Source organism: Adiantum capillus-veneris, chromosome 27, assembly GCF_014529385.1.
Source record: "Adiantum capillus-veneris isolate H3 chromosome 27, ASM1452938v2, whole genome shotgun sequence".
Lineage (NCBI taxonomy): Eukaryota > Viridiplantae > Streptophyta > Polypodiopsida > Polypodiales > Pteridaceae > Adiantum > Adiantum capillus-veneris.
Window position 1 is genome coordinate 23,969,013 of NC_140957.1, and position 22,500 is coordinate 23,991,512.

General features: G+C 43.1%; 1 protein-coding gene across 2 annotated transcripts in view; it reads right to left on the reverse strand.

Moving 5' to 3' along the window:
• Positions 1 to 3,044: 3,044 nt before the first annotated feature.
• The window catches only part of LOC147421646 (radial spoke protein 14-like), a 63,211-nt gene continuing 43,755 nt past the window's right edge, over positions 3,045 to 22,500 (reverse strand). Inside the window, exons 3-10 of one of the 2 annotated variants that reach the window (XM_086502776.1) lie at positions 10,457 to 10,562; positions 10,192 to 10,278; positions 9,990 to 10,051; positions 9,594 to 9,666; positions 6,001 to 6,247; positions 5,165 to 5,281; positions 4,940 to 5,051; positions 3,045 to 3,638 (exon numbers count right to left, since the gene is read on the reverse strand). In XM_086502776.1, coding sequence (XP_086358902.1) covers positions 3,456 to 3,638; positions 4,940 to 5,051; positions 5,165 to 5,281; positions 6,001 to 6,247; positions 9,594 to 9,666; positions 9,990 to 10,051; positions 10,192 to 10,278; positions 10,457 to 10,562 — 987 coding nt within the window. In that variant the 3' untranslated portion in view covers positions 3,045 to 3,455. The remainder of the gene's footprint in view (positions 3,639 to 4,939; positions 5,052 to 5,164; positions 5,282 to 6,000; positions 6,248 to 9,593; positions 9,667 to 9,989; positions 10,052 to 10,191; positions 10,279 to 10,456; positions 10,563 to 22,500) is intronic. The other variant, XM_086502777.1, reaches the window with a different exon arrangement.

Here is a 22,500-nt window from a genome sequence, read left to right on the forward strand (position 1 = left end):
GATAGGTCAATTTGCTAAGGCTAGTATATAAGAAACATCTTGCCCACATTGTATAATCACTAATTCATTGTCGCCTTGTTTTTTTCAGTAGTCTCTCTCTCTCTCTCTCTCTCTCTCTCTCTCTCTCTCTCTCTCTCTCCTTTACATTGTACGCTTCCACATCGTCGACTTTGACACATTGCACTAGTACAAAAACATGCATGAAATGGTATATTAAATCATGGCACACACACGCGTCCAATGAATGGCCAATCATAGTGTAAGCATGTTGTAATGTGTGTACCTAATCACATACAACAGTCTATTGAACACATGTACATTCATTAAATACCCATAGATTGCATGCTCAATCACCCCATGTGATTGAACGCATCTGGACACCAAAAATACCCTAGTGAATGGTCAAGCATAGTGTAAATACATTGGAAAGGACCAAACCACGAGTGCCTCTCTCTCTCTCTCTCTCTCTCTCTCTCTCTCACACACACACACACACACACACCCATGAATGGTCTGACAAATGCCTCAAGACGCCCAGTGTCTACATGTACACAATCACCTCATGTGAGCACATGCAGACACAAACCAACCCCCCTTGAATGGTCAAGCCACAATGCACATTCATAGTAACTGATAGAACAAACCGTGAGTATACAATCATTAAAATGGCCACGCTTGTGAAGCTTAATGTGATTGAGCTCTCTCTCTCTCTCTCTCGATAGTGAATACATTTTATTAGGACATATCAACAGGGCATGATCATTGAATGACCTCATAACTATTTGACATGGGGTTTAAAATAAAGTCTAGGTGGTGGGATTGAAGGCGGAGAAGCCTAGGCACATAAATAGAGGTGCGCGAAGACGTTGGATACAAAAGGATAAACAAGGACACAAAAAGTAAACAAGGACATGAGGGGGTAAACAAAAGCCAACTTTATAAACGTGTGGACTCACATGGGTTTTAACAACCCACACGCGCATGCGTGGTTAGCCCACCAAGCTCCTATCCTCGAGGTGCTAGGTTCAAATCTCACATCCCTACCGGGCGTTGACTTTTTCCTACAATCTTCCTCCGTCCCAAGATTCGTGCGTTTCAGCCTCCGCCTTGCCGCATTTAAGACCCCGTGTTGGATAGTGCCGAGGATTGAATGGTATATGTGTGAGACATTACCGAGCTCCTGATGCTCAATCAGTGGACGTGATTGAGCTTTCTTACTCTCTCAATCACACATGATGGTCAAGCACACACACCTTGAATTGTCAATAATGCACAATCCTCAAATGCCACATGTTGGGAAATGGCGGGCCTACTGATGGTCAATCACACGATGTGAATGAGCTTTCTCTCGCTTGGTAGTGAGGATACAATGTAATATGAGAAACCAACATGGCACAAACATCAAATGGTACATGTCATGAAGATGCTCGAGTGGATGAAAGCTTAATCACACAATGTGATTGAGCTTTCACCCTCTTTTAGTCACACATAATGACTCATACCTTAAACCACCCCAAGAGTGGTTAAGCACAATGTATGTACATTGTAATGCATATGCTTCACATGCGAGTGATGTGCACACTGTATGCCCCAAGATCTCCCAGACTACGTGCACAATCATCCCATGTGATTGAGCACATGCAAACTAACCATGAATACACACGAAACCCAAGAAATGGCCTCGATTGTGATGCGGTCACACAATGTGATCTCCTCTCTCTCTCTCTCTCTCTCTCTCTCTCTCTCTCTCTCTCTCTCTCTCTCTCTCTCTCTCTCACATATATATATACTCTCGTAGCCTGCCCAAAGAGCAAAGGCTACAGTGATATACTCTCTTTTAGCTATTAAAAAATACCTTTTACATTTCAAAAACTAAACCAACCTTCATTGGTTAATATGAATAGAGGTGAACTAACTGATGTGTTGCTCTTGGTGTGATGGAATTTCTTGTTCATTATGAAGTAGAGGGAAGATTTAGTATTATGAGTTACAATTGTAATGTATCTTATCCTAGGACTTTTTGTGTGGATTCGAATGTGTGGTTAAGCACAATGTATGTACATTGTAATGCATATGCTGCACATGCGAGTGATGTGCACACTGCATGCCCCAAGATCTCCCAGACTACGTGCACAATCATCCCATGTGATTGAGCACATGCAAACTAACCATGATTGCACACGAAACCCAAGAAATGGCCCCGATTGTGATGTGGTCACACAATGTGATCTCTCTCTCTCTCTCTCTCTCTCTCTCTCTCTCTCTCTCTCTCTCTCATATATATATACTCTCTTAGCCTGCCCAAAGAGCAAAGGCTACAACGATATACTCTCTTTGAGCTATTAAAAGACACCTTTTATATTTCAAAAACTAAACAAACTTTCATTTGTTAATATGAATGGAGGTGAACTAATTGATGTGTTGGTCATAGTGTGATGGAATTTTTTGTTCATTACGAAGTAGAGGGAAGATTTGGTATTATGAGTTAGAATTGTAATGTATCTTATCCTAGGACTTGTCGTTTGGATTCGAATGAAGCTTCTAGTGTGAATGTGATACAACTTCTAAGATAGCAATTCACATAACATGCCAACTTGCTTGAAATCTCCTAGAGCGTATCTAATCAAGCTAGCATGCCTTACAATTGCATATTCTAGTGGTGAGAAGTATGTCACATATCAATTTTTACTTTTCAAGCTTAGTATTTAGTAATGTCTTACGTCCCAACATGCCAACCAAAAAACTTTACCTTAGCCTTTGGTATTACACTTTGAGATCATACCACATAATCTTATTCTTAGTGTCTTATGGGTCCTTTTTCTTGGGACATTAGAGAGTTCTCTCTCTCTCTCTCTCTCTCTCTCTCTCTCTCACTCACACACACACACACACACACCCCTGCATTCTTGAGTCCACAACACATTGACATTATGATAACAAGTATCACAATCTAAATGTGTGAGATCGGCACAGTGCTGATCATGAATGATTGCAAGCTTTTACCTGAAGCTGAGAAAAACCACAGAGGCAATTAAATAGACACAATGAAGCTACTTTTTGTTCAATTACTAGCAACCATCATTCTAAATAACGACTACTAACAATAGGTTTACATACTTCAGCTTAAGGGACCTCTACATATCGGTCACTAAAACATTCTAGACTGGCTGAGCTTTCCATTAAACTTCTTCACATCATCATAGGGTGGTTCAAGGCTTGCCATCATTATTCAGGAAAAATCATTTTCCTAAGCATACATAATTCCTATCTGTACTTCTTTAAAGAGGAAAAATTTAGAAATTTGATCTATTCTGCCACATTTTTTTTCCTTAAATTCTAGGTGGAATAAGTCCTTTTCCTGTTGCGGCGTGATTGTAAGCTGAGATACATTTTTCCTGATAATTTGAGCACACAAAATAAGAGATCCGGAAAAGGTATACAGGACTAGTTCCCAACTACTTGTGCTTTTGGGCCACTTCAGTGAAAGGTCTGTGCTTAAACCTAAGCTGTTGCAATGTCGTTTCCGCAAATTTCTTCTGAATCTCGGAGTGAGGTGTGTCCATAAGGCTCTGGACCTTTCGGATCTGATTTTGAAGTTGCAATCTTCCAACTGGGTTTTCAGCAATGTTTGTAGCCAACTGTCAACAAATATGAAACAAGGTGACGCTTCGGGAAGGCATTTTAAAACAATATGTAAAAGAAGCCAATGTGGGCATTTCCGTTCATAACTAAACAAGATGATGAAGGTTCCCATTGGCATTTGTAAACAATAAAATGAAAAGGAAGTCAAGTAATGTAAACATATGAAATGAAGGGACCTTTTGAAAAACTAAAAGCAAAAGAAGATTTCAATGCTTCACATGAAAAGGTGGCCATTCAATATAGGAAATAATAAAAATATCAAATATATGCCTAACTCTCTTCCTCTCTAAGGCTTGTTGGCACTGCCTGCTTGCAGGTAGTGATATAGGCGTGGTGCCTATCAAATTGTGCACACATTTTTTAGGCTTTCTTAGACTAGAGCAGTCAAGAGCTCTCTCTCTCTCTCTCTCTCTCTCTCTCTCTCATTTTGTCATCTTGTTACTCTGACTTTGTATCAGATCCACCACATTGTAACTTTCTGGCCTCATAGGTCAATTTGGCCTTTTGAAGACATTTTCATCTCTCTCTCTCTCTCTCTCTCTCTCTCTCTCTCTCTCTCTCTCTCTCTCTCTCTACTTGAGTTACACAGGCACAGAGACACTTTACTGAGGAGAGCTGGAGAGAGACGGTCCCAGAGACAAATTACAAATTTTTTTACACGAGATATTGGACCCCCAAAGGAGCAGACACCATTGCAGAGCTCTGCTTGCACTCATACTACCGCTACTCGCATTCTCATAGACCAAGCATTGGAGCTAGGGAGATCTAGACGACCGCGATTGAGGAGAGGAGCTACACAACATCGACGAAGACTACAACAGAGGATTCAAGCCATACTCTCTCGACGTCCAGAGTGCAGATGAGGATGGATCTCCACCATATCTTCCCCCCTTCTTTCATTGTACTACATATTGTATTTTGTTTCAGTTCTTTTTTATTCCGGACATGGTATCAGATTCACTATGTTGTAACGGCTTGGTCTCATATGTCATTTTGACCTTTTGAAGACGTTAATATATCATTTCGTTTCGTTTCGTTTCATTTCTCTCTCTCTCTCTCTCTCTCTCTCTCTCTCTCTCTCTCTCTCTCTCTCTCTCTCTCTCTCTCTCAACAGGCAGTGCCACCGTTTGCGCGTTAGTGTCGGCCTTGTTTTATAAAGCCAACAAAGGCACAAAAAGAATTTGTACCCCTGCCTTTCTCCCATCTCCTCTGCCGCATCTTTTAACATTCCAAAAACATCAGTACAAGTGAGCAACAATTAGATTGCACAATGTACAAATGCTAGATGTTTCCATGCCTGGAACGTGTTGAAAGAAAGGATCTTTGAGCTGCAATCGATGAAAGGCACTATTGCTGGTACTCCATTCCCATCAATAAAGTCTTTTTTAGCCTCGACGTTCACTGTCAAACTAAGAGCACGATCCAAAAGTTAGACTCAATGGGATAATTGGCTTCTTTGAAGAAAAAAATGATAAATTATTCTGCCAAATCCAGTGAGCATGCCCTAGAGCGTAACTGATACCTCATAAGTGCTGATGTTGCTGCCGTTTGAAGTTCCACATTCTCTTTGTGGAGAAATTGTAATAAAGCCTCCACTCCAAGGACTTTTTGTGCTTGACATTTTCCATCACTATGCATGCTGAAATTAAATTACAACCTTCCAAATTTTATTTACCTTCCTCTTAAATAACTGTTAATAGAAAGATAAATTGTATTGACGTCTTTTAAAGACTAAGTTCTCCCAATGAGGAAATATGCAATTCTGCAAAACATCATAGAAATTAGAAATGCTTAAATGAAACAACACTTGATAAACTTCAAGGAATGAAAGAGGAGCTAATTGGAGCTCAATGAAACTAACAGCAAGGATGTTGTTAGAAAACGGAGAATTTAAGGACTGACCAAGGTGGTCGAGTTGGTCCATGACCACGCATACGAGGCGAGGGGTACGAATGCCCAAGGCCAAGCTCGGGGGGACATTCGTACCCCTCGCCTCTTATGCCTGGTCATGGACCAACTTGCCCACCTTGGTCAGTCCTTCGATTCTCCGTCTTCTAGCAGATGTGTACAAGCATGAAAACACACACTCATTGGCCGTGTATCCATGGGCATAACCCTGGACTACAAATGTAATAAATTATCTAAGGCACATTCTAATAATCATAAGGACCTAAAATATGCATCTTTGTGTTCACAAATGGAAAGACACATAAAAGTAAACAATTGGCTCCAATGAATGCCTTCCAACCATTGGAAGGCCTTTTTGTTAACACTATTCAAGAGATATGGCTTGAATCCTTCAGACCTTAATACCTTTTCTTTTACGTTATCAAGACATGTTTCTTGCATTGTTTATACCTTAATAGGCCAAGTAAACGCATAGAGGCTGCCTGCAGCTCCTCATTTGAAGTTTTTAGAAGAGCCATGAGATGTGGAATTGCTTCTACTGACAACAGCCTGGTTATTGCAACCTTATCCGTCCCGCCAGCAAGACACCTTTGAAGGATTTGCAGACACAATGTCGCACATCTCTCACAGAGAATGTCTTTAGCAATCTTCATAATAAAAGGTATAGTGGGTTCCGCATGGACCAATTCAAGCCTTACTATCAAAATGGAAAGCAACAAGGGAAATTTTAGGCCTATTGGTGAATTACACATCTTTAATTTTAAGTGAAATCGTTATAGAAGAGTTGGAATACAACAAATCAATGAGAGTAATGTATGTTATATAGACATACATTAAATGCACATGAATATGCAAGATCACGCTAGTATTTAGATAGGAATCCAGCAGCTATCGGTGCATTCAGTGTAAGGTTTGGACAAACAATCTGCACATTTAGCAAAGGACGGAGTGTGACTACTTGAGAGAGAAAAAGAGGAAAGACTAAAGTAACATCCTCTTGAGACCAAAATCGACCTACAGGACAGATCAAGCATACTTAAGGGTCACCTTCCACTCCGGGTATCTTGCCATGAAAGGAAAGAAGATACAGGAAACTTCTGGAACAACTCTGCTGACTCATAGGAGGGATAAGATCACAATAAAATTGTCATATTGAAAATATGGGGAGGGGTGCTTTCCATGGCGGTGATCCACTCTGTGGTGAAGTTTTGAAGTCTCTAAAACTGCTTGCATGTCTATTTTGGGGAAGGGGAGGAATGGTTAGCCTGGATGGGTGCATGCACCTCCATGACGATTCCTTCCTAGTTTTGTCCATTAATGCTTGTACATGTCAGTGCAGCAGAGAGAGAATTGATAAGATCTAATACTCAAACAATTGATAAGATCTATCACTCACACAATCGCAACCATGTTCCTAGTTTTGTCCATTGATGCTTGTACATGCTAGTGCAGCAGAGAGAGAATTGATAAGATCTAGTACTCAAACAATCCCAGTCCTTATGTTCCTTTGCACTACTGATGATTCCTTTGAGTTGATGGTGAGTTCTTTCCAACATGAAAAGAGAGAGAAAGAAAGAACAAGAAATAAAGAGAAGTCTTTTGATGTCAATTAGAGCGGCCTATGTCACAAAGTGATGAAGTGGCATGCCCAAATTGGAAGAGTAATGACCAAATGGACAAGAGAAACTGAACCCAATAACTTAAAGAACTTGTGAAGCACCAGCCAAGGGGCCTAAAACCCTAAAAACCAAAAAAGCTTGATCTCTGGAGGAATCTCGTAAATCGCGTTGAATGCTGCCGTATGTGGCAAGCTGTACCAATTTCTGTAATTTGTGCTGGCAGATTTTGTTGTTTGTATGCGTGGAATTTTGGGAGCATATGCTTTAGGTTGAAGTGCTTTTGGCTTAAGTGCCTTTGGGGCTCTGCTTTTAAGCATCCCTTGTACTGTTTGTAAGTGCCTCTTGGGTCACTCTCTAAGAGCATCTAGACGCGGAGTCTTGGAGATAGTTGGACCCTCGGGGAGTTGTACTTCACAATCATAATAATAAAGAAATACCGGAAGGGGTGCCAATCTTTGGGGCCAGTGTGTCTAGGCTCGGAAGTCCGTCGTGCCGTGTCAACTCTCCTTCTCCCTCTCTTTTAAAGTTCAATGCTTTTGCAGTTTTTTTTCGTGTGTTGCTATTGATTTCTCTCTTGGAGTGTCCAAGCCTGTAACAGTAGTATCAGAGCTCAGAAAGATTCTTCTTCTACGGAGGATCCGATCCCTTCTACAACACACATGGGTTCTCGCGGAGAATTTAACAGAGACCACCTCTCTACGGGGAGGTGAAGAAAAGTTGAAACCTGGTACGAGAACTGAAGAAAACAACGAAGATTTAGGTTGCATGCAAAACATTTCCGCAATTTGTTGCTTTTGTTGTTAAATGGGTTGTTGCGTCGTCTTCTCCATGTTGTCCATGAAATTTTAAGAAATCTCTTGAAACTCATGCTTCCCCGGAGACCCTACCTTGCTTTTCACGCTTCATTTCACTAGAGCTAGAGCCCTCAGCTTCGGTTCTGACAGGATTACAATTCTCTTTCATCAGAGAAAAGAGACAGAAGTATTCTCTTCATACACAAGCAAGGTTACAATCACAGAGCAACGACCATAGTTTGACTCTAATACTGAAAAAGGATAGTTTTCCTTGGAGCTATCAACCGCCGCATCCGCAAGGTCGACTAGTGAGTCCCTTGCTCGAGGATTGCAGACACTTTGTCATCGAAGTACCTTTAGAAAATTCTTCTCGGCTTGCTCATTGGGATCCATTTGGGCCCCCTCAACCAGTTCCCTTTTGCAACAATGCCGATTTTGGCATAGCTACAAAAGGACATGCCTAGTAGAATGGAGCAGGCTCAATAATCTCCGTGTGACCACAAAGGGGGCTCAGTTATCCACCCAAATAACTGATAACTGAGCCTCGTGTTACCACCACCTTAGTTGGCACTAGAGGCATAACTAGCACCACACCTTTTGGATGAGCAAATGAAAAAACAGGAGACCCTCATTCAACCAATACAACTCTCTGAATCCTGACTTTAAGAGAGCCAGTGGAGCTGAAATAGACCCTATGCTTTATAACCAAGACATTGAACTAGTTCATGTTGGTTGGAAGGACCTACCGAGAAGACTAGCCGGCTGCCAGTTTAAACAAAATATCCCATGATATGAACCTGATAGGAGATCCAGAAGGTATTGGCCTCCACAGGATTAATTGACACCCCCCTTTTGAGGAGGATCATTGGCCTGCAATCTCCGGACGATATGGGCCATTGACTGCGTTAAGTAATCATACAAAAAGTGGCTGGATTGCATCCATCACAACTTGAATCCACCATGCCACACTCATGGGCTGAATGCCCTACCATTAAGCTGTCATGTGCCACTCACAATACACATGAGAACTAACAATCATATAGCCAGAGTTCACATTGAGTTTACAGGTGGATTACATGCAGTTTGTACGGAGATCCTAGGGTTCACTCAAAGTTTACTTGAGAAAACAAGGGGCACGCAGTTTAGTTGGGGTTGACGTTAAGATCATTTGCACTTTAACCGGGAATCACTTGGGGTTTCACTTTGCACTGGATCACTCGGCATTCTCTTGCAGTTTAATCCCGGATCCGATGGTGAAGATCTGATCCTACCCACGTCACCTAATTGAATTATTGATCCCACCCGATAATTGAGGTGTCAAATAATCATAAGGGCTTGCCAATTTTGCCCCAGGTAACGCATGTCAAATGCAGAAACCAAAACATGATTAAATTTTGATTAGCGACTGCCCATTGGCTTACCCTCTTATTTTTCACATGGTCAAACCAGGAAGAGAAAAGGCAAACCCAGAAAAAGACTTTATTACAGAGTTAGGACTTGTCACCCTTTTTCTTAGAATCGACAGCACAATTGCCCTAATAAACTGATTAAAAAGAGTTCAACCTTAAGTTCTTGTAGAATATATAATGTGACTTTCAAAAACGAAAAGAGCTTTCAGTGCTTACAGTACCTGTCTCATTGAAAGAAGCATTTAATACCGCAGTCAAAGATGCCTCTCTCAAACTATCATCAGTTGATGCAATCTGGATCACAACGCCAAAAAGAACGATTAGGAAAGTACATGCACTTGAGTTAGTTCATACACTTCTCAGGAAACACCCTGAAGCTAAGGCATAACTTGTAAGAACAGTCCCCCTGTGCTTGCTACAAAGTCATGTATTCTCGATCAATCAATTTTTGTTCATGTTATGAATCACAATATTACATTCACTAAATTCTACCACCACGAAACATATTTGAAAGCAGCTTTTCTGAAACCCATAACTACAAGCTTTTTTGACATCATTGTTCCATAATCTACTTAGACTCCAACAAACTATATCTATTCTAACCTGGAGAAAATTACCATTTTTAGTAACCGCTTGATCATCCCAAGCTTACTCATTTCAACACAAGCATCTTGCATTCCTGACCATCAGCTTTTCAAATATCATCAGAAAATGCAAACATAGAACAACCTTCAAACAAAAAACGACATATATTTTACTGGCACGAAGAATTTTGAAGACTCTTGAGAGGAAACTAATCGATTTCACAGCACAGAATACCTGCTAAATGTCCTGCAGCAAGGGCAACTTGTTGCTTTATGTACATGTCTTGCTCGTCAAGTCTTCTGGCCAGTGATTTAAGCAATCCTATATTTGTGAAGAATCATACATTTAATTGGAAGGAACATTAAAGAGATGAGTATAAGAAGACGAAAAAATAAGGCTTGATAGCACGAAGAATGAGTCTTAATCACATAAAAGCTGAAAGGTCAACATTCTTAATTAAGTTAAAGTAGGTGGTGATTAGCATTGGAGAAATTTGTACCTAATTTGATACATTGATAACGACCATGTGGCGTTGCAACAAGCTCCACAACCCACAATAATGCCTTTTGTCTCACACACAGGTTTGGATCTTCTAAGCATCTCACCTACTAAAAGTGTATTCATGCAAAGAAAATCACACATAAGACTTCTTTATATGACTAACATCCGAAGTACAAAGAAAAGAGCCTAACAAGTTGACAGCTATAAGAATTGTTTCTATGCTATGAGCTCAAATCCAAGTGTCTCTGATTTTCGAAAAGTTAATATTGTAAGTTTGTTTTCCTATCAAATGTTGTGTGGTGATTAGGGTACAAACTGTAGCAGAATTGGCTCATCCCATCAAAACATACACCTACACTTCTCCGTAGACAATTGCCCCAAATACAAGGTGAGCTGAACATGTACAAGTTCTTGTAATAAGACGTCACCTGCACATCTAACCCTATGTGCATGTGGACAAGCTAACTCCAATTTCTAGGGCTTAGGATAGCCTAACAAGTATTCTGCCACCCTTGTGAGCCTGTACGGAGGACGTGCATGTCCAAGCACTTTAATTAGTTGCATACCCTCTAGTTGCACATGAGCATAGCCAATGTCTACTATATGTAGGCACTAGGGAGTATTCCCATGCAATTGCATTAGTACCAAGCCTAGGTTATAACTGCATACAAAGCACCTCTTATAAGTGAGTTTATTAACTTATTAATAAGCGACATTTTCTAGAAATCGTGGATTTATTTTTTGGCATTGCCTGATCCAGTTTTAATCCCTGACCCTAGGGGTCACTTTTCAAGCATAAGTCGGTACTCTCAATACAAGCACCAAGTACCTGACTCCAGAGTACCTCAGCATCTCTGGCATTTTTGCACCAAATTAGACCATCAGCACCAGCATTTTCAGTTTTCAGCTATAACCTCGCCATACCGTGGCAAATCCGGCCATCAGTCTCAGCGTTTTCAATTTTTTAGCCCAAGACAGCAAATCAGCCAGCGTTTTCAAATTCAACCCTCAGATCAGCCAGCATTTTTCAGTTTTCAGCCTGTTGCTGACATCGATGACAATAGATCAGCCCATAGCCTTGTCGCATTCACGGATCCCATCCATCATCCCTAGTGTTTTGCATTTTCAGCCCTTACCTTTGCAAATCCAAGCATCTACAGCAAGATCCCATCATCATCTCAGCATCTAGGACCATTCTGTCAGCATTTGTACAATCTAAGGCAAATACCTCAGGGCCCTTAAAAAGGGAGTTTGGGACCCCGTTTGATGTTAGTCTCCTCTCTCTCTCTTTCACTCACAGAGCCTTCACTCACAATATCATTGTCTCTTCTCTATAGTCTTTGCACATCTCTCATGAAGTAAAAGGAACCTTCGAGTATGCACTGAGCACTCATCCTGAGCATTCACCATGAATCACTTCCGCTGCACATTACATAAGACTTGTATGCAAGGTGGGCTGCTGCATCAAGCGATAGCAGAAGAGATCTAGTCTACGTGGACATAGTCAGGATGGATGTCACATGTTAAGGTAGTAGTCAATGAAAAGACAACCACTGTGGTCAGTCACCTTTGTTTGGAGCACAACCACCAACAATGAGAGAGTTGGTGGAGAGTTGAGAGGTCACTCCGAGAGGGTGCACATGTGATATTTGTGCTATCATGTATGACATAGGACACTAGATCCAACCAGGAGGTGTCGCTTGAGGGCAGGTACCATGGAACAATTCATCATTGCAGACCTAGGCGGTCCATGTAGCTGCGAGATCCTTCCTACTCATTTCCCCCGCCCCCGGCCTAGGAACGAGTGTGCGGTGTAGAGGAAGTGTTTAAGGATTTGGCTTGGATCTAGTACTCCGCACGCAAACACAAGGTTACTTTACTTCACTTGCAAAAGGAATGAACTTAACAAAATGAACAAGAGAGACGCAAAGAGAGACGACACCGCACGTCGGGTCCCAACCACCCTCAAGGGCCCCCTTGCTCTGTTGCCCGAGCAAGTACTTGCTTTATTTCTTGCACAATGCTGATACAATGATGCTAAATGCTGAGATGCTAATACTGATGAGGTATTGATGGGTACTGGCTAGGATTGTTGAGGGGTACTGCAGTAGGTGCTGGGTACTGCGGGGTACTTTGGTACTGCTGGTGGTTGGTACAACGGGTACTTTGGATATTGAAGGTACTTGGGTGCTAAGGACACGGAGGTCCTGAAGATCCCTACGATGAGCGAGGCAAGAGCCAAGCCAAGACGCAAGGGGTGCGGGTGCTAGATGCTGGGGTACTACGTTGACGACGACGACGACGAGCAGGAGTACTTGTGTTGCGGTGCTGCTAAGGTGCTAATGGGTATTGATGGAGATACTTGGTACTGCGACGACAACAACGACGACGACGAGGTTGTGGGCTAATCTGCTATCGCCGGGGACGGCGATGGGCTGAAAACTAGAAACACTGAAGATGAAGATGGATGAAATCTGAAAACGCTGGTGGTAATGCGGCAAGGACTGCAGCCGTGACGAGGCTATGCTGAAAACAATGAGGGGCTGAAATCTAATGGCGATCATAGGGCTGAAAATGCTGATGGCTACTAGAAAAAAGCTTACTGATGGTTGCCCAAGTGTTGATACTGCTGAGAGGCTCTTCTAATGCTCCTCTGCCTCCTATTGGCGCCCAAAGGGCTTCGTTTATAGGTCCTTTAGCCATTTTCCCTAACTACTTTTAAAAATGTCATGTCAAAGTCACTTATTAATAAATGATTTAAGTGACTGTTCATATGCCTTTATGCTTAAGTGACTTTAGCAGATTTCAGCCCTTAGATCGGTCTCGCCATCTCCGTCGTCGTCATCGATCTAACCTAGACTTGCATCAGTCACATGCATTCAGTTTGTACCAATTTGTGCAATCAATAGCAAACCACTCTCGCCGACGAGAGTGGGGCCTTCGGAGGAGGGTTTTACAACTTCTCTGGTGTCGTATTTCTCTTCTCTTTGTATCTCTCAGTCTCATACACTTGCCCACACAGTGTCCATTCACTTTGTTTGTGATCATTGCACTCTCTCATTAAGAATGGAAGGCTCTCCCTTCCATAAGAACAAAAGGAACCTTGAGCACATTTCGCAGCACTCATCTTGAGCAAAGTTCAAACATTCATTCCGCTGCACCTTACATTGGTATCAGAGCTTTGGCAGTGTTCTGTATCATTCAAAGAAAGAACCACAAGAATCACAAGAAATTTTATTTTTTTGCTTGTTGCAGTCGCACGAACCCAAGTTCGCTTGGGCATGTCGATTCCTAATCGTGTTTTTGAAGAGTGACAGGAATCCCAAGAAAGAAGGGCTTGTCCAGCCTCCCCTTGTGCCTTTTTTCACTCATTGAGAGCGGACCGTGCACTTAGCGGCGGGCCAATCGACGTGAGGTGGGAAAAAGCTACCTTGGTGTGAGCGCAAGGCCGCCAAGGGGTGCGCCCGCGGAGAAGAGTAGAACTCGGGTGAAGAGAAGATCCTTCTCAAACACAGATTGCAAGCGAAAGAAAACCCTAAAGAACCTCAAGACCCTCAAGAACCCAAGTTCCTCGTGAACTTACGAACCAAAGATCATAGTGCATGGTCATCACCCGTAGCGGAATGGATACTTCGCATACTGGTCATGAGCATGAGAGAGGCGACGAAGAGTTCTCCCCACCAAGAGATTTTTCCGACCCTCCCCCTTCTCCATCTACGCCACGAGTTATACCAACTTCCATGGAGGCGATGATCGAGTCGATGATGGAGATGATGGCACAACAACAAGAAACGAATCGAGTTGCGTTGGCACAACTAGAAAGAAAAGCAGAATGACAGGAAGCCAAGGACCGCGAGTGCGAAGAAAGAAACGAAATAATTGCCATATAACAAGAAGCGACTCGCATTGCCTTGGAACGCGAGCGCGATAAACGAGAAGAAAAGCAAAAGACAGGAAGAAGCTGAAGCAAGACAAGCGGCCTTGGAGGTCGAGCGTGAGGCTCAAACAGAACTCCGCACACAAGAATTGGTTCGACAAGTACTCGCTTCGAAGTCCGAACCAGCCAAAGATCGTGGGAGTTCCTCAAGTGGCGCAAGCCACGATGCGGATTCCAACAATCCAGTCACAGAAAAGTTGACTTTCAGTAAGTAGATGGATGTTACGGTTATTCATTCTTGGTTGCATCAATTTAATGCTTATTTTGCGACAACTAAGAAGACAGGAAATAGCAAAGTTTTGACGGCAGTCACGTACCTTGCCGGTGATGCCATCAATTGGTACCACGCATGGCAAGAGGCACAATTAGCCGCACACCTAGAGGAAGCCGACGAATTCACTCCCCTTTCCTTCAATTGGGTTGATTTCCAAGACAAGCTCAAGGCGCGGTTTATGCGATCTCAGTACCTCGCACGATTGAAGGACGATTGGCGCGCTCTCAGGCAAAATGGTATGCCGGTTATGTCTTTCTCTAATCGTGTTTTGCAGCTAGGTACCCAATTACGCAAGTCGGATGATGAAGGCAAAGAGACATTCCTTTTTGGGTTAGACGACTATATCAAGTTTGATGTAGAAGTCTTCGACCCAATCGATCTCAACAAGGCGGTAGCGATTGCTCTCGCATAGGAGATGAAGCACACCAAGGGAAAGCCTAAGGAGAACAAGACTTCCACAAGTACCTCGCAGACTTCTCAGAACCCTCAAAACGGTAAGAACGGTAAGAATGGTGAGAACGGTAACTCTTCTAACCAATCTTCCAACAGTCTCTCAGAAAAGAATTCTTCCAATGAACCTAAGGGTAAGACTAACACAATTGCTAAACCTAAACTCACTCCAGATGAAAAGGTAGCACAAGGAATTGTAAGAGGATACATCACGTCGGAAGAGCAAAGCACTTATTCTAAGGAAGGTCGTTGTTTTCATTGTCACATTAAGGGTCACATAAAAAGAGCATGTCCTAAGCTTGAATCGAATGAATCTAAAGAATCCACAGAACCCACTTCCTCTGTCAATGCAATTACTGATAACACAAGTGTGTCCCAAGTTTCTCCTGACCCTCCCCTTCATGATTCGCTCATTAAATGTTATGGTCATATGATGGGGCAACGTTTTGTCATATTGTTTGACCCAAGTAGTATGCATGATGTGATCAGTCCCTCTCTTGTTGAGAGAGCCCGCCTAGAGGTTAGTCAGAAATCCCCTCTCGAGGTCTCTGACTTTGTTCCCGATATGGACCCTCATCACGCAAGAGTGTCTTGGTGTGCTGTTTACAATTCAACAAACTGTTTTCCGTAGAAGATTTTTTGTCTCTCCTCTCTCAGGATGTGATATGATTTTGGGCATTCGATGGTTTCATGAGCTTAACCCTCTCATTGATTGGGAGGCTAACACTTTCACTCTCAATGCCAAAAGTGACTCTCCCATTGTCATTCGTGGAGAGGAAGTTGTTCATTCTCCCTCTCTCATTGCTAATGTGTAGGCGAAGATTGAACGGATTCATGAAAAGGAGACTCTCTCAGTCTCATCTTCTCCAAAGCATGACACACAGGATTTGCATGATTATGAGAAGCATGATGATTTGGATGTTAATGATGAGTATGATGATTTGCATGATCAAGATGTGATTTCTCACAAGCATGATGAGTTGCATGAAGATGATGTGATTGTTCACAAGGATGATGTGTTAGTTGATACTTTCTCTAGTGAAGCTAACCTCATTGCAGATTCGATCAGTCACGAAGGATCCATCTTGGCTCTCGAGCCTAGGTCACTAGAACCTCTTCAGGAAGAACTGATCTTGGCTCTTGAGCTTAGGTCCAAAGAACCCTCACAAGAATTATTATGTGTTCGCATGATTGATACACACGCATTGTTCGAGTGTTTCATTTGTGATCGTTTCCTATATTTTAATCAGCATCTTTATGTGATCCCTTTTACTAGGCATGACATATTGTACGTTGAGCACGTTTCACTCATGAATGAGCACGTATGTATGCGGATTGTTCATGAAAAGCTGAAAAGTATGTATGTAAGGAAGTCACATTCCATGTCTCTTCCTTGGCATGACACAGTTGAAGAAAGAGCACATGAAAGTATGAGCACCAAGCATGGGCATTTCCGTTGTGAATTGCCACAGTTGATTGCTCTAGATCATAAGAAAAAGATTCGATCTCATTGTTTGCGTGTGTGTGGTGAACGGTTTGGCATTCCGTCGATTTGTTCATCTACATTGCATGCGCAGTCTTTTAGGAAGACAAGATTTTTTCCACTCACTTTACATGGAATAGGTATGTTCATGGTTTTGTGTTGAAAATGGTTTCAGGAATTTTCAGCCATGGAGATTCTTGAAGAAGAAAGAAGCATGACTCTCGACGAAGTTGAAGCATTGAAGAAGCCACACAAGACTTTGTGTCGCTTTCGACGCGGCCCAAAGAAGCAAGCGTTGCAGACCTTTATGAAGTTCAAGTACTGCACAACCCACACATCAGAGTGGGCCGGCAAAGAGTCCCTTCCAGGATTCCGGATGCTATTGGCGATCTCCCTCGACGCCATACAGTTCGGTACCAGTACTAGCCACAACATTCTTCTTGCCTTCCACATGCATAATCTGGAAGTGGAACATAGAAAGAATGTTTGCCCATCGCATATGCTTTTTGGATGACTTTGATTGTGTCAAGAAGTATCGCAAGGTCTCATGATCTGTTTGGACAACAAAATCAGCACCTAAGATGTCACGTGACACATTCAACCCTATGTGTCCGTGGACAAGCTACAGCATGACCAGGATTCAGTTCCGTCAAGTCAGTCTAGAATAGAAAGTGATCTGGCACTTTTGTGAGTCTGTTCGCAGACCGTGCATATCCAGACACTTAGTGTAGATGCATATCCTCTGCTTGCACACAGCATGATCATAAGCATTCCCATCCGAATCCTTCAGGGGAATTTTCCAGTGCATTTAGCCTATTTTACCTATTTTTGACATTTTTCACTTATTATTTTTAAGTGACTTTTGTTGGAAAGTAGGTAGGGCAAATTGAGTAAATTTGTATATAAGCAAACCTAGACTTGCACTAATGGGCAAAAGAGGCAGCAGGAGCTCCACCGCTCAACAAGCAACTTCTCAAGCAAGAACCCCTTGGTGGTTTCTCCTCCAAGCAAAAGACTCCCTTCCCTAGCGTTTCGCATCATATGCTCATCACCATCATCAGCCTCAGCATAGCGTTTTCAGCAAGAGTTTCATCGCCGGGAGATCCCCTCACCTAGCGTTTTCCAGAATTGCAGCCCTAGTGTTTTTGGAGCCAGATCGCCCTCCCTCGTGCATGGCAATTTTCAGCCCTAAGACCTGCAATTTTCAGCAGATGAAGACCATCAGTTTTCAGCCCTAAAGACCTGCAGTTTCAGCTTCCAAATCAGCGTTTTTCAGCATCAGAAATCAGCCCCAATTCAGTGTTTTTGATTTGCGACAGATTTCAACCTTGAGCGTTTTTGGACAACAGATAAAGAGTAGCAGATTTCAGCCCTTAAATCGGTCTCGCCATCTCCGTCGTAGTCATCGATCTAGCCTAGACTTGCATCAGTCACATGCATTCAGTTTGTACCAGTTTGTGCAATCAATAGTAGACCACTCTCGCCGACGAGAGTGGGGCCTTCGGAGGAGGGTTTTACAACTTCTCTGGTGTCGTATTTCTCTTCTCTCTCTATCTCTCAGTCTAATACACTTCCACGCATAGTGTCCATTCACTTTGTTTGTGATCATTGCACTCTCTCATTAAGAACGGAAGGCTCTCCCTACCATAAGAACAAAAGGAACCTTGAGCACAGTTCGGAGCACTCATCTTGAGTAAAGTTCAAACATTCTTTCCGCTGCATCTTACATAAGAGGTAGTGCTTCCAGCTAGAAAGCGCATGAATCACGGCCAAGAGCTCTTTCTCATAGACTTGCATAGTCCTCTCTGGCCCCTAAAAATTCGGCTTTCATAAGCTACTACCCGTCCATCTTGCATTAGCACTGCTCCGATGCTACTGCCACACGCGTCACATTGGACCACAAATGACTTCCTAAGATATGGCAAAACAATTACTGGATCTAAAGTCAACTTTTCCTTTAAGAGATTAAAAGCTGAAATCTCTTTTTGGGTCCATCTGAAAGTGACCTCTTTCTTTTGTAAAGCGTGAAGAGGCAATGCTATCTCTGCAAAATTTCCGATAAACCTTCTATAGTAGGAACACAATCCCAAGAAGCTTCTGACATCGTGCACAGTCTTCAAGTCTGGCGATGTCTTAATAGCTTCGACCTTTGCGAGATCCATTCTGACACCATCCTTTGAGACTATGTGGCCCAGAAAGAGGATCTCTTCGAGGAAGAATTCACTTTTCTTAGTATTGACAAGTAACCTGTGACTGCGCAACTCTTCGAACACAATGGTCAAGTGACGCCTATACTACTCTTCATTCTTCGAATAGACTATCATGTCATCGAAGAACGTCCCAACAAACTGTTGATGCGAGCGGAAAATCCGGTCCATCATTCTGTTGAACGTGGCAGGAGCATTTGTTAGCCCAAACGCATCACTAGAAACTCATAAAGATCAAATGTCGTTCTAAACGCAATTTTGTGCACATCCTCTAGCCTTATACGAATCTGATGGTACCCACTCTTAAAGTCTATCTTGCTGAAAATTACAGCACCCTCTAAATGATCGAGAATATCATCAATTCTAGAAATAGGAAACCTATTCTTGATGGTATTCTTATTCAACGCACAGTAGTCAATACACATGCGCCATGAGCCATCCTTCTTCTCTACTAGGAGCACTAGGGAGCAAAAGGATGAAGAACTAAACTGAATCAAGCCCTTCTCTAATAACTCCTCAATCTCTTTCTGCTGCGCCGCACTAATCTTGTAGGGAGGTCTATTTGGTGGGCTACACCCTGGCACCAAATCTATCCGATGGTCCTCAGGTCTCTCTGGCGGCAATTGTGACGATAATGAATCAGAAAAACAGTCACTAAACTTTTGCAAAAATGCTGACCTTTCATTATCTAACACAGATAAATTTGACCGATCGCTATGTGAGACATCACATGCAAAAATCAAGTACAAAGAAAGATGATTCTTTATTACAGAAGTGATAGCAGAATCAGATACAATAGGGACTGACTCTCCTTTTAGCTTTACATTCAAGATGTGAGTTTTGTCCCTATGCTGTACAGTGATCTTTTTGTTGTAGACATCCAAGACTCCATGCACTCAGAACATCCATGGGATCCCCAACAAGGCATCACATCCTTCCAACGGCATGATGTAGAACTCTTCTGTGTCCACATATGACTAGATATGCAGACGCAGCTTTCCAATAATGGGAGTAGCACACTTTGAGTGGCCAGGACATGCCAACCCTGCCTCTACTGTGTACCCCATCTCTTCAGCTCTGATGCCCACTTCATAGCTAACTCTAGTGAGATAAAGTTGGCTTTGGCACCTGGATCAAAGAAGATGAGTGTCTTTTAATCCCTAACTTTACCCCATGCCCTGCATAACTCACTGGCATCTATACTGGGTCTGTCACCCACCATGTCTGGCACTAAACCTACCGTGGGTTTAGGCTTCTTGCCTTTCTGGTCCTCTTTATCCTCTAAGTCAGCTGGTCTTTTCCTTTGTGGACAATTGGTAGCAAAGTGACCAGGCTGCTCGCATATAAAGCATTTGTTTTCAGCCATTAGGACCTTTTTTTTCTCGAGCGACTTGCGCACAAAAGGCTTCCTTTTTTGTTTCGTTGCCTGCGCTCCGGAAGTCCCGGCTGAATCCTTGTCTTTGGTGACCTTTTCTGACCCCTGTGACGCATCAGGAGCCGTTTTCACAAAGGGCTTCTTCGCTGAATTTTTCTTTTGCTGCCCTCCTTTGTCGTTGCTCGGAAACCCACTGTCCTCTCCTTTCAACAAGGCAAGACCAGTGTTCGCAACTTCCATAAGCTGAGTGAGGGTAGCCTATCTGTTCTTTGTACAGTAATCACAAAGCCCTTTAGGCAGTCCACGACAGTACTTCTCTATCTGCTCTGTCAATGGCACAAATCTGTAGGAGGTCACTGAGAGTAACGCTTTACAAAACCTCCTATTGTACTCTAACAAGCTCTTGCACGAAGCTGAAGTAAGTTGGTGCCAATATCACATGACGTCGGCTTCAAATTCATTTGACAGCCAAGCAGATGCAAACATTTGCTTGAAGTAAACCCAAGTGGCAGGTGCCTGTCCTTGCATTAACAATGTCGTCCACCATGTAAGCGCATTGTCCTTTAAGAAAGTGACAGCTTTCCTGACCTTAGAGGCCTCTGTGATATTCCCTCCTGCATAAGCTGTATCAAACTGTCGGAGGAAAGTGAGAGCCTTTGTCTTATCCTCGAAGCCAATGAAGGTACTGAACTTTACAGCTGCACCACCTTCTTTGTAGGCTTTTGGCTTCTCCAGTGTCCCCAAGTTGTCATAAGGAATGGTCTGCAACATGGGCACTGTAGTAGGCATGATCGGCACATCTTGGCCATTCACATTCTGCTTCAAAGGTGCAATATCTGGCTGCTGTCCAGAAAAACCAACCATACCAAAATGACTCTGTGGCACCCCAAATTGGCCCTAGTTGCACTGAAAACCTTGCTGCATGCCAATACTTCCATACATGGGGTTTGGCATGATGCCTTGCATACCCCCAAACACTGTTCCTGGCATGTACGGCTGACTTCCAGGCGCATAACCAGCCATACTTTGGAACACTGATCCACCCCCGAAATACCCAGGATGTACCGTGGGTGGTGGAAAAACTGGGTGCATAGCTTGGTATCCAGTTCCCTGTCCATTCAAGACAACATGCTGGCTCTGAAAGGTGGCGGGCTGAATTGGCATAACCTGTGGAATAGGCGTCCTAGCCACCTGTTCAAGCACGGGAGGAACCTGTTTTGAAGCCCCTAACTCCACAACATGCGAGTGTTCCCTTTCCTGCTGAGTCACATTAAGTACTTGGGTTTGAGCCTCAACAAGCTCCGTACGCGGTGTAGGTTGCCTATTTTGCTGTTGCACTGGTGGCACTTGCAAGAACTCCATAAACCTTGGATTCTGCACCAGCTGCGAAAGACATTCACCGCGGCAACTAACTAAGTCTTGAACGCATCATCCTCAAGTTGCCCAGTCATAAAGCCCTGTACTACTGGAGAGACATTCACATTGACAGGAGGTACAGACTGACGTGGCCGTGAACTCTCGTCAATCTCAAAGACCATAGGAATCTCCTACATGTCCCTTGAAGAGGAACCCTCTTCCATAATGCCCTTTCCTTTGTCGGCCATAGTGAAATCCCGCGTTCCTGTACTCTGTGTCTTTACCCAAAACAACCAAGGCTCACTCTTAGAGGAAAAAGTGATTGATGTCCCGGCAATGGAACCATGAAACCGGCCCGTGGGGCGGTAGGCGTTGGCTTTCACCCGAAATTCTTTACTTTAGACACACACAGAGAGCACTTTGCAAAGGTAACCTGCAACGAGGATTAACACTTAAGTACACACACGGCTCGAAAGCTAGAATGCTCCGAGCAGACGCCGACAACCTGTACGCCCCAAAATTGGCGCCCCTTTCGGTATTTCTTTATTCTTTAGGAGGATAAATTACAAAGAAGAGTCCAGGGAATCCTTCACCTGTATCTAGCTAGATACCATCTGTTTTTTGCCAAATTTTGGCAACATAACAGCCCCAAGACTTGCGCGAAACCAATTCCCCTAATAGAACTCACTTCTACTGACATATACCCTCTGATTCCTGCCCAAAAACAATAAATTCAGGTTGTATTTACTGGTTTTTGCCCTGTTTCCTGCCCTAAACAGTCCCTGAACTGTTCTCTGCCAATGGGGAACGATTCCCAAAGGTTGGCGTCCATATGGCTGAAAAACAGTCAATTTTCTACGCATACACAGCGCTATATTTGCACCTGTACGGTGAGGTTATGACCCTCATCGGTGCCTGCTTTGGAGTAGCAGCTAGCTACCCCTGTTCCTGCTCAAGGAG